Source organism: Camelus bactrianus, chromosome 6 (genome assembly GCF_048773025.1).
Source record: "Camelus bactrianus isolate YW-2024 breed Bactrian camel chromosome 6, ASM4877302v1, whole genome shotgun sequence".
NCBI classification, from domain to species: Eukaryota; Metazoa; Chordata; class Mammalia; order Artiodactyla; family Camelidae; genus Camelus; species Camelus bactrianus.
This window is the reverse complement of record NC_133544.1, coordinates 91,530,943-91,543,099: the sequence shown is the minus strand read 5'-3', so window position 1 is coordinate 91,543,099 and position 12,157 is coordinate 91,530,943. Positions and strand designations below refer to the sequence as shown.

Sequence of the window (12,157 nt, the reverse complement as noted above, 5' to 3'; positions counted from 1 at the left end):
GGCTAACTGTGGAAATTACATCATGGTGGTTTTAGGAGATTAAAGGAGCCCATCTGTATTTAGCTAAGAGTACCTGATACACAGCAGGTATTCAGTGAATCAGTAGCAAGTGCTGTCAAATTAAATGTTATTCTTATTGACCTATAATTATTCTAAACATAATAATATTAAATATTTGTTTATCACTTTTGGTGATTCCAACTTTTTTTTTTTTTACTTTGTGCTGTCATTTAATCTCCACAGTCATCTGTTGTTTACTTAAATTACATCACTGTCTTAAACTGCCCTTAGCTGTCTGTATTCCTTTCACTATTTCTCTAAAAGCCTTGTAAGTGTCAAAATGCATGGATTCTCAGAGAAGAGATAGGAAGATGAAACGATTTAGTTCCAAATGAAAAAGCAATGAGGATGAGATAACTGTCCACTGAGTTTATATGTGGACAGGAAGTAATGACTAGGCTCTAGCCACGTAGCATGGGGAGTCAACCATGGTGCTTGCAGACATTTATGACACTGGTACTTAGCTGCAGAACTGTAGCCTTAGAATACTACAGGAAGAATCTGATATTAGAATCAGAGACTTTTAGCCCTGAAAAGGACTTTAAAGACCACTTAGCTTAGCTCCTGTGTTTTATTTATGAGAAAATTTGATGGGAAGTTATTTGCACAAGTTCACAGACTGCGTAACAGAGTTGAACCCAGCGTTTCTGACTCCCAAAGCCTTCACACCTATTGCTCAAGCACAGAGTATCTGGCAGCCACGTGCATGTTTTTCTTCTTTCTAGTAGTTACATGTGGCATTGTCAAAGACCAGTTCTTTGCTGACCCAGAAGCAGCAGATTTCCTGTGTATGTCTCTCGTCCTGGAAGTGGGTCTGGGGGCTGCTTTCAAGAACAATAACTGAATTTCTCACCTACACATCTGTCAGCAAGCTGAGACGAGATGTGAGCAGCCAGCATCAAGGAAAAGAAAAAAAAATTCCTCTGCTAAATTCGGTGAAGCATATTGTGAACCACGTAAGAATGGCTGTACTGAAGCATGGCTTTCCATAGCTGCTTAAAAATTTAAGCCCAAAACTGGGCTCAATACCAGCAAGGAAAGGTCTACAGAGGTCTGCTGTTGCTGGAGGAGGTAGAGGAAACTCTTCTGCCCACAAACTGCCACAGATACGAGGTAGAGTTTGGCTGCCATGGAGAGGAGGGGAAGTACGTTCTCACAGGGCTGCTTAAGGCTGAGGCTGAACAAGAGCTAGCTTCTTTACCCTCACCACAAGCCTGGCACTAAATAAAAAACAATTGCAGTCTGCCCCTGGAGGGAGGGGCATGAGCATGGAGAAGGACTCCATTCTGTGGCCAGGCGTTAAGGGACAGTTAAAAACTGGAGGAGGAGTAGGAACACTGAGAAGAAAAACCTATGCAGCTCAAGCTTCACACTGAGCATGTGTTAATGACCCTTTTCTGGAGAAATTTGTAGCCTGTGGCTTTAATATTAGCAAGAAAACCCAAACTCAGCTCAACTTCTGACTAATAGCCTAATGCACACTAACGCTGTGACAGAAGAATGTGTCCATTACCAAGCATACAGACAATTTACCTCAGTCTCTTCTTCTGGCATAATGTCCAGCATTTTACCAAAAATTACAAGACACAAAAATCAAGAGAGAAAAAACAATCTATTAGCAAGAGAGAAGGTAATCAACAGAACCAGACTTAAGATGACCCAGATGTTGGGATTATCAGACAGGGGCTTTAAAATAACCATGATTTATGTCTTAAAGGTATGCAGCATACATGAACAAATGAGGAACTGCAGAGGAGATGGAAACTAAAAATAGGTTCAAGTAGAAATGTTAGCAGTTTCAAAGAATATGACATCACAGGTTAGTAGGCTCATCAGGCTGGACAGAACACAGGAAAGAATCAGTGACCCTGAAGGTAGGTTAGTAGAAATTATCCCATCTGAAACTTAAAGGGAAAAAAAAAAGAATAAAAGGAAATCAGAAATACAACAATAAATAAATTTTAAAAATACATTAAAAAAAAAAAGGAAATCAGAACCCAGCTTCCAATATTGATTGATCAATTTGTCTGTTTGTCAAGAGATATTGAGACTGATGGAGAGAGAGGAGACAGACACTGACTGGGACTTTTTAAGGAACTGGCTTATGCGATTGTGGAAGCCTGTTAAATTCATAATCTCCAGGGTATGCTGGCAAGCTGGAGACCCATGGAGGAGTTGCACTTTGAGTCCAAAGACAGTCTGCCAGAAGAATTCCTCCTTCTTTAGGGAAGTCAGCTTTGTTCTAGTAAGGCCTTCAACTGATTAGGTAAGGCTCATAACATGGAGAATAATCTGCTTTTCTCAAAGTCTGCCAATTTAAATGTTAATCTCATTCCTCCTCCCCTCAAAAAGAACATTTTCATAGAAACATCCAGAATAATGTTTGACCGTATATCATGGCAGTGTGGCCTAGTCAAGTTGACATATAAAATTAACCATCATATGCCCCCTTTTAGTACCCTCCCCCACCAAAGGGTGATGATCACTTTTTAACTTTATAACAGCATAGGTTAGTTTTGAATTTTATATAAATGGAATGACACAGTATGTATTCTTTTGCATCTGATCTCTTTCACAGAGCCTGTATACAGAATCCTAGAATTTTATTGCCTAGTTAACCAGCCCTTCTCAGCCTATAGGATTCAGCTGTGGGAGGGTCTAAGCCCCTCTCCATCATGTTGTCTGAGTCTGGCCCTAGTTGGCACATCTAAACTCTTAACAGATGGGCTGGTCTAGGTTGGAGTCCGGAAGTTGGTAAGCTGTGCCTTTGGCCCCCTTGCCTTCCTCATTCAGGCCCATTCTCCTTTCCTCTCTTACTGCTCTTTGTCACCCCTCCCATCCCCTGCTGTCCATGGTTTGACCCCTGATGCTAGTTCTCTTTTTCCTCACACCCCTCCACCCCAGTTGAAGCTCCTCAGCCCCTCAACCTGAACACACCCTCAGCCTTACTCTGCACCTCCTCAGCTGGCCGGCACACTGACAAACTTCCTTACACATCTAGGCAACTCACCCCTGCCTCCTCCCTGTATACTTCTTTTGTAGTTGTGGAAACTGAGGACCAGGAGAGGAGGTAACTCCCAAGATCTCTCAGCTGGGGAGTGGTATAGGGTGCAGATAGCAAGGGGTTGCAGCCTTAGTCTCTGGGTGCTGTTCCCTCTTAGCTTGGGTCTTTCCCTTTCCTTCTCTTTCCCTTCCCTGCCCTACTTGCCAAATGCCACAGGGGAGGAAGAACTTCACAATGCCTCGGCTCTCTGGTGAGGACACCGACCTTCCAGCACAGTGATTGGTAATCGTCCTCTGCTCATCCCTCTGTACCTTCTTCTTCTGGAGGAGGGCCTGCCATCTACAGCAGCCTTGCTCAGGTTGGCAGCGGACAGCTGGCTGATGTTTGACATGCATTTGTGCCCATTTCTATTTGGTGGATGGCAGTTTGAAGACCCCATTCCTTGGTCTGGACATCACCTCCCTGCCCCTTCAGTCATTCCTTTGGGTCAGCTTCCCATTGCAGTGACCACCCGGGTTGGAAGTGGCAACATGGGGCCTTGAAAGGAGCTCTGTTTCAGGAGTTGGGAGATCTGCCACCAGTAAGCTGTGTGACCTTGTCCTCTCTGGACCTCCGTTGCTTCACCTGTAAAATGGGTTGGGTCAGGTGGTCTTTGAGGTCCCTCCCTGTGCTACATGTTATACTGCTTCTTGACTTGAACCACTGAGCCACAAATGAGAGTCCAGCTGTGGGAGTGCAGTTAGGCTTAGCAGATGGCTGAGATGAGAGGGAAGGAGATGTTCTTGCCCACAGCATCATCCTTTCCCCACCCACTTCATTGTGCCTTCCTGGTGTTTTCAGAACACAAATGACAACCCTTGTTTTTCTCCAAGTTCCTTCTTTTTCCTCTCTGTTCCTATTTCAAGCCTATTATCTGCTTGTATCTGGATGAACTTGTGTTTACTGTGAGACAGCCCTGGTGCAGAATTCACGTTACAGTGTGTCGTTCCCTCTGTGCCGTGGGGAGTGTGGCGGGAGTCAGAGCCATCACAGCTGGTTCCTGGAGTGTCAGAGATGTATCGTGCTGGGCTCTGGTTTCCTTTCTCAGTCCCTAGATCTGATTTTGCTGATTTCAGTTAAAACCAAAGAGTGTGAAGGAGGCCAGTTCTTGCCCTCGAGTTTTGGAGATCAGTGGTGTGGTTGAGGGGAGGGGCCCCTCCTCCTCTCTCCTGTGTGTGAAGCGTTTCGCCTTGGGAGGGTGGAAGTGAGCCTCGCTGGACACCACCCACTCCCTGTGCAGGAGGAAGCAGTACTGAATACTGATATGTTGTTGATTGATTTCTTTTTAATGAGTCATGAAAGTCCTTTTGATGCCAGGATTTTCCTTTCACCTTCAGATAGAAATCTTTGCCTTTCATTTTCTGAAACAGTGTTTTGAAAACTTTTAGAGGCTTTTAATACTTACTAAGTTACAGGAAAGACAGTAATTCCTGCATCCTGCTGTTGTTGCTCTGGCTCTTCCTTGTCCAGCCCGCTCCCACTCACCCTAACGTTTGTGCAGAAATGTGTCAAAATTCCAGTGTTTCTTCCCATAAATTTTCTGTTTGGTCCTCTCCTGGTGAAGTAAGCATCTTGTTACTCAATTTTACCAAACAGAAAACTGGGATGTGTCAAGTGAAGTGACTTGTCCACGGCCCCACGGCTAGCTGACGACTAATTTGGTGGAAGAGTCCCGGGTTCCTGATTACTAACGACTTGTCAATTTGGCAGCACTGTTTCACCCCCAGTCCTTTGGAAAGTGTCGCCACTGCAGCTTATAGTCCTTGCCATGTCTCTTCTCTCCCTGGCTCCACCTTCTGAAAGCACAAATCAAGCCAGTTCCTTAGCCAGTGGGGTAGGCGGTTAGACCACAGAGCATAGGATGGAAAGGTGGGAGGAAGGTGGCACAGAGCCCAGACTTGGTTTTCCTTCCTGAAGGTGGGAGAATTCCTTATTTCTGCAGGGAGTCAAAAAATGAGCCGAGTCAGCATCCCCCGCCCCCCAGGGCGTGGTTTCCTGTGGCCAGTGTTACCTGCAAGGCAGTGTTCAGACTGATTGATACACAGGAGAGACAGGATCGCATCTGGGGCAGAAAACTTCACGTAGGTACACCATCTTCATGGCTGAGCCCTGGTGTGTTACATGCCCCACACTTGGATCTTACCCATGTTGTTTGCAAGTTGCCTCCCTTGAAAGTACTGAACTCTTTGAAGAGGTAATACAGCATCGTGATTAAGGTTAGACATTCTCTCTGCCCAGGTTTGAATCCTTGCTCTACCGCTGTGTGACCTTAGACAAGTTACTTCACCTGTCTGTGCTTGAATTTGCTGTCTGTTGTATTTGTAAGGTTGTGAATTAAATGCATTAATATGTATAAAACACTGAAAAGAGTTCACAGTGTTGTGAGGAGAGTGATTGCCACTCCATCTAGCCCCCTTCCCTCTCTTCCTCATACATGCTCAGTGTGGGTGGGTGGGTGTGTGTGTGTGTGTGTGAGTGAGTGTGACAGGATCTTTTGGAGTCTGCATTTCCAGCCAGACTGCTGAACCCTCCAGGCAACTGTAACCTCGTCCAGGTTTTAGCTGTGGTGTCTGTCTGCATTTGACATGTATTTCTAAATGTTGTCATCCATGGGCTCCTTTGTGGAGAGACTTTAGAGAAAGGAAACCAGCAGGTGTGTACTGTGCACTCACACCACACTTGTTCCGGTCCCCACGCCTGCAGGACTGGGGGCCGCAGGGAGACTGAGTCGAGCCTTTTAGCAGAATGAGAATGTTGACCAGCTGTCTTAGTCTGCTTGGGCTTCATAACAAACACCAGGGACTGGGTGGCTTAAACAACAGAAATTAATTTGCTCCTCGTTCTGGGGGCTTCTATTCTAAGCTGGGGGTGCCAGCGTGGTTGGGTTTGGGTGAGGCCTCTCCTCCTGGCTTGCAGCCAGCTACCTTCTTGCCGTGTCCTCACATGGAATGTGGGGCGGGAAGGCCACCTCTCTCACAAGGCCAACAGTCCTGTCTGATTAGGACTCCACCCATATGACCTTACTTCACCTTAATTACCTTCTAAAAATCCTATCTCTAAGCATAGTCACAGTGGGGGTTACATTCATAGTTACATGTGAATTGGTGGAGGGGCACAGTTTAGTCCATGGCATCAGCCTTCTTCCCCCGAGCGCTCCCCAGGGAGGAGAGGTGGGGAAGTCAGCCTTGTATCCTCTTGGCCCCACGTGCTGTGTTATTTGTATGGCAGCACTGGATCTCCCCATGCACAGGGGAGGCGTTAGGTCTCCATCTCCTTGCCTCCTTGGGGTTTGGGATAGAGTGTGAATGAAGAGTGGAAGGCCATGCTTGCTCCTGCCCTCCAGGCTCAGAATTGGTGTGTATGTTGAGGGGAGGGGGCACCACCACTCTGATGTGTAATGACGACCTGTCTTGTCCCCTGTGTTGTTGTTTAGACTAGGGACAAAAATCAAATGAAACACGGTGGAAGCTCTCTTTACCACCCTCCTCTTAACAAGCTCCCACGAGCAATGAACACTTTTCATTTCTTTATGTAAAACACACTAGCAGGCCGCTCTCTGCCATACCCACTCAGTCCAAGCGCCTACTGGTTGAATTATGTGCTTACCAAGAGCCAGTTCGTTCCCAAACCCATTTGTACAGTTGTAGCTAGTGTTGTAATGTAAGTAATGTGGATCTTTAAATATCAGATACACTGACAAATACGACTGCAAATGAAGTGGTTTTCTTCCCCCCCCACCATGAACACTGTGAACACTAGTTAAAAGCCTTGGAAAGACTCAAGACCAAGTCACTAAGAAGTATTACTGTCAAATTAGATGAACATTAAAATTGGGGAAAATCAACAAACTCTTAAAATTTTATTCAGGAATTATTTTTTAAGTGTCTACGTTTTTACTCCACTTTAGAGAAACAGGATTTGGAAATGTTAGGAAATGATAGACATTGTATTATGTTCTGGTTCATGTAATAAAAATGAGGTGAGGCTCTTACCAGTGGATCCTTACTCAAAGGCCTTGCCCTATTTTAAAAGGTGAGTGAATGAATGTATGTTTGTGTATATATTTCAAAAAGTAAAAATTCTAGGTGTACCTTGTTGCTCTGTTTCGATTGGCCTGGTTCCTGACCTGATCACATTGGAGTGTTTCTATTGTTGTGATTCAGTTTAGAGCCTGTTTTGATGATTTGCTTTGGTTTCAGTTCAGTGGTTTTAAGAACCAGATTTTATTTTGTATGTGGTGATGTTAAAACCAACACTAGTGGGACTTTTGAAACTGAAGTTTTAAAGTGGATTAAGGTGGCTCACTGTAGATTTTAGTAGATTCTTTGGTTCCTCTTGTAGACTCGGAGCACACTGAGGGAGAACTAATTCCCTTTTACAAATGAGGAGACCGGGCCTGGAGAGGTGCGGTGTGTCAGTGGTGCGTTGTGTGGGGTGGCGGGGACCAGGCCTGGAGAGTTGTGGTGTGGGTGGCGGGGTGCAGGGGCAAAGCCACGGCAGACGGAGCCCTACCCTGAGCCTCCTCCGTCAGCGCTCTCTGGCCCCAGAGCTGGAGCTCTCCGCAGCAGCCGTGCTACTCGAGGTGGACTTCTCTGATGACAGTATTGACTTGTGCTCCCCACTTTGGGACAGGACCAATCTGGAGGCCTTGCAGAAGAAGCTGGAGGAGCTGGAGCTGGATGAACAGCAGCGGAAGCGCCTCGAGGCCTTTCTTACCCAGAAGCAGAAGGTGGGGGAACTGAAGGATGACGACTTTGAGAAGATCAGTGAGCTGGGTGCCGGCAATGGTGGTGTGGTGTTCAAGGTCTCCCACAAGCCATCCGGCCTCGTCATGGCCAGAAAGGTGAGGCCACTTTGAAAAAAAAAAAGACTGGATCAAGCTTGCCTTGGTAAATAAGTAATTGAATTATCTCCTAGAAGACCTGGGGGCCTAGGGAAAAGGATGGAACGAAGACTTACTTTTCATTCAATACCCTTTTGTGCTGTTTGGATTTTTTGAACTCAAGTTATCCGTCAGATTATAGATAAATATTCATGATGTGTTAGTGATATATTCCTCTCCCCAGACTGGAAAACATGGCAAATGACCCTTCATTAGCTTTCTGTGTGCTCTGGAAAGAAAGCTGGGACGCCATTCGTTTGCCAGTTCTCAAGAGCAGGAGTAGCTGTTTTCTTTCACTTGGCCCCAGGGACACACAAAACACGGATTTCATGTTTCTCTGAGCTCCACCCCTGCCAGTGGTTCCCCTTCATCTCCCTGCAGTGTAGCAGCTCGGCTCCCCACCACGGCAGGCAGTCTTTGAGCTGAACATCCCTTCCTGGTGACCCTGGGTCCTTCCTGAACAGCGAGGCTGGGCTCTTCCATGTTCTGGAGCACTCCATGTTCATTCCTGTCCACACAGTTTTGCTCATGCGACGCCTTCCATCTTTTCAGTCAGTGCCCGTCTTCAAGGCCCACCTCCTGTCTAGCTTTCACTAGCCGTCCCAGCCCACACTGATAACCACTGCTTCCATGTTCTCTGCCACTCATTGTCCATGGCTCTTTTTAGAAACTCGGCCTTATTTGGTAATGATTTCATGTGTCTTTCACCTGTCTCCCCAGCTGAAACAAGGCACTGCATTAAGGGGGAACGTAGGAGCCCTGAGGCTTGGCTAAATCAGGTTCCTGAGGTCAAGGAGAAATCTCCTGGGCAGCTTGGGTCTGCTGACCCAGTTCCTCAAACCCTTCTAGTCCCACAAACCTTAAGTACCAACTAAGTCTTCAAGGCCACTCTCCCCTAATCTCTCAGCTCCCAGGTCCTTTGTTTCTTGGGAAGGGTGAACCCCTACTTCCTCAGTCTCAGCCCCCAGGAGCAGAGGGCCAGCTGGCCCTCCCCTGGTTACAGCTCTTCCAGTGTCAACACCTGCCCTGGTATGTTGGCACTCAGTGCTCTGGTTGGGCAGAATCTCGTTTGTTAAAATTTGCCTGTTTCCTCTATTTCTACCTTTAAGAGCTTAAGCATTTAAGAAGGCTTCTACCCACCCACCCACCAAACCATCCATCCATCCATCCAAATGTTTCTAAAGCCTCTCTTCCTCCCACCTTTCTTTCCCCAGCTAATTCACCTGGAGATCAAGCCTGCAATCCGGAACCAGATCATAAGGGAGCTTCAGGTTCTGCATGAGTGCAACTCCCCGTACATCGTGGGCTTTTATGGTGCGTTCTACAGCGACGGCGAGATCAGCATCTGCATGGAGCACATGGTATGTGGCCGCCTGGCAGCCTCAGGAGCCCTGGGCTGGTAGTTGGGTGGCTCTGGGCTAGTCTTTGGCTTGGAATGTGACCAGCACTTCCTGGTTCCTCCCTGGATCCCCATCACTGTCCTGGGCATCTGGGAAGCCTCCCTGTAGAACTTGGAATAGCCAAAAAGATGACTGGTTTCCTTCTGAGGTCCCTGCCTCTTCAAAGAGAGGTGGCAGCAGCCAGGTCTCCCTGGCAAGTGTGCTTAGAGCACATCTCCCAGTTTTCTTGATCCCAAGATTTTGATGGAGGTAAAATCTGGTTAGTATAGTTTAAATCCATTTATTACATGCGATATTGTGTGCTGGGTACACAGTTCTGGGGTTATGAAGGTGAATGAGACAATTCCTGCCTTCAGAGAGTTTATAATCTGCTTTAAGAGCCGGGTTAGCAAAACTAGTAATGATAAACTAATATTTATCAGGTGTGTATCGTATTGAGCACTGCCCTAAGCAAATTAATATTCAATTGCATTTTTCCAGCAACCTTACTGAGTTGGATGCATTATCTGCATTTTATAAATAAGGAAACTGAGGCTCAGAGAAATGGAATAACTTACCCAAGGTCAAGGAGCTAGGAAGTGGAATTGGTAGAATTTAAACCAAGGCTGTCTGACCCCAGTGCACTTTGTTGAATCTGCTGGATAGTGGTTGAGCCTTGTTTCCATCCTTGTTGGCCAGAATTTCAGAGAGAGGCTGGCTTCATGGTTGCTGTTTTTTCTGTCCCCAGTGGACAGCGTGGCACAGGGACTTTGGAATCTGAGACGTTTACTCATATCTCTCTTCTCCACAAAAATCCAAGTGGACACTTTATCTTGTTTGCCACTCTGTCTCCAAAACCATAGCAGGTGTTCAATGATTATTTGTTTACAGGTTGTCACCTTCTCATCATGACCTTGGACAAGTTTCTTTATCTTTCTGATTCTCAGTTTTCTCATCTGTAAAATGGCCGTTACAATATCTGCTTCATTGTGGTAAGGATTAATTAAAATAAGAGATGTAAGTCTATCAGCACGCTGTCTGACTCAGCACGCATCTGCAAACATTAGCTTTTGCTTTATTCTCATGGAGGCTGACTGTTCAGAGACAAGGGCTAACGTGATTGAGTCCACATACTTCGTGGTTTCTCTGCTTTCAGTCCAGCCTAGTGTCCCTCAGCAACTTCCTCATTTCCTTCCTGCCTCTCTAGACCTACCCTCACCTCTGGAATGAGAGTCCCAGTGCCTGGTCTTAATGGACTCCAGGAGAGCCCTCTTAGGAGGTTCGTCCCTTGCTGGTGCCCCCATTGTTTTGAACATCTCTTCTATTTTTTTTTGAGGGGGGAGGTAATTAGGTTTATTCATTTATTTATTTTTAGAGGAGGTACTGGGGATTGAACCCAGAACACCTCTGCATACTAAACATGCACTCTACCACTTGAGTTTTCTTTCTTCATCCTGGATACATAGATACTGATCACAACCTTATGCGCCTTGCCTTTGTCCAGCCTTTCCCTCCTGGAGGAGGAGGTGAAACGGGAGGTGACAAGGGTTGGTTCCCATCCTCGTGGCCCATTTGTGGTACCTGCAGGTCAGTTGTTTCCCCCCATGGATTTGGCTTTGTGAGGTCCTTCCCCATAAGCCCCCAAAGCAGAAGATGCTTCTGGAATTACCCTAGGGAGCCTGAGCCTGCTGGAAAACTGGCTGTCAGAGGCTGGGAGGGTCAAATTATTTTGAGGGCCATGCACAGTGTCTGGCACCTATTAGGTGATATGCGTTGAATGACTGAATGAAGGAGATGAGGGTCAGGGAGGACGGGGTCAGGCCTGGGACTCAAGAGAGAGTTAGGGCCTTCTGTCCCTGGGTGTCCACAGGCCCAGAGGGCAACTGGGACTGTCTGCTAATGCTAGTGGAGAGAGGATAGGCTCGGGGCTGGTGAAGGTGCGGCCCTGTAAGGAAGCAGTTATGGCCTGAAGTCCAAGAGGCCTTGTCCAGAGCAGCTTTCTGCTCTAGGCCTGGACACTCTCTCCTCTTCCTCGGTCCCTGAGCAGGTCCTCCTGGAGGAGAGCTCCTTCGCTGGCTACCTGTGACAGGAAGTCTCTGACCACTGGCTGCCACTTCTCTTTGGGGATTTCTGCTCTGCCTCAGCTTCCACATTTCAAAGGTGTTGTCATGTGGAGCTGTGTTTATTAGCCACATCCCAGCTTCTGAGGTTCTTGGGCCCTCTCTGTGTCACAGTCTTTGCATGATGTTCCTCGTCATTAACATTTTCCCCCAACACTTCATTATGGAAAATCTCAAAAGCACAGGGAGTTGAAGGACTTGTGTGATGTACACTCTAAACCCACCACCTGGATTCTGCAGTTTTCCCATATTTGCTTTACCACACGCTGTCCACCTGTCCATTGCTCAGATCATATTTTTGGATGCGTTTTAAAGTAAATTTGTCATCAGCGTGCATTGAGCCCCATCTTCTAAAGCGCTTGGTCAGGGGCTGACCTTTCCTAGAAGTAAGCTGTGTGTGCACTGCCCAGTCTGGATTTTGAGACCTAAGGGGTGAATGGATGCTGCCTGATCAGAACAGGAATGTTCTTGTCTTTGGAAGTAAGTTCCTGCTCAGGTGGCAGCTGAGCAACTGGAGAACAGGAGACTCAGGGTTGGTGTTTGTCATGCAGAAGTAAAAGCTTCTGAGCATTCTCTCTGATTTTTTTTTCCATGAAGCATTTGTCTCTCCTATAGAAAACCTTCACAAAAGCACCACTGACTTAGTTAATAATTGGCTTCTAAAAATAAGCAC

At 46.6% G+C, this 12,157-nt stretch overlaps 1 protein-coding gene across 1 annotated transcript in view; it reads left to right on the top strand.

The window, feature by feature from the left end:
* Positions 1–12,157, top strand: part of MAP2K1 (mitogen-activated protein kinase kinase 1) — a 68,003-nt gene that overhangs the window by 26,076 nt on the left and 29,770 nt on the right. The window contains exons 2-3 of the mRNA XM_074366286.1: positions 7,736–7,946; positions 9,200–9,346. Coding sequence (XP_074222387.1) covers positions 7,736–7,946; positions 9,200–9,346 — 358 coding nt within the window. The remainder of the gene's footprint in view (positions 1–7,735; positions 7,947–9,199; positions 9,347–12,157) is intronic.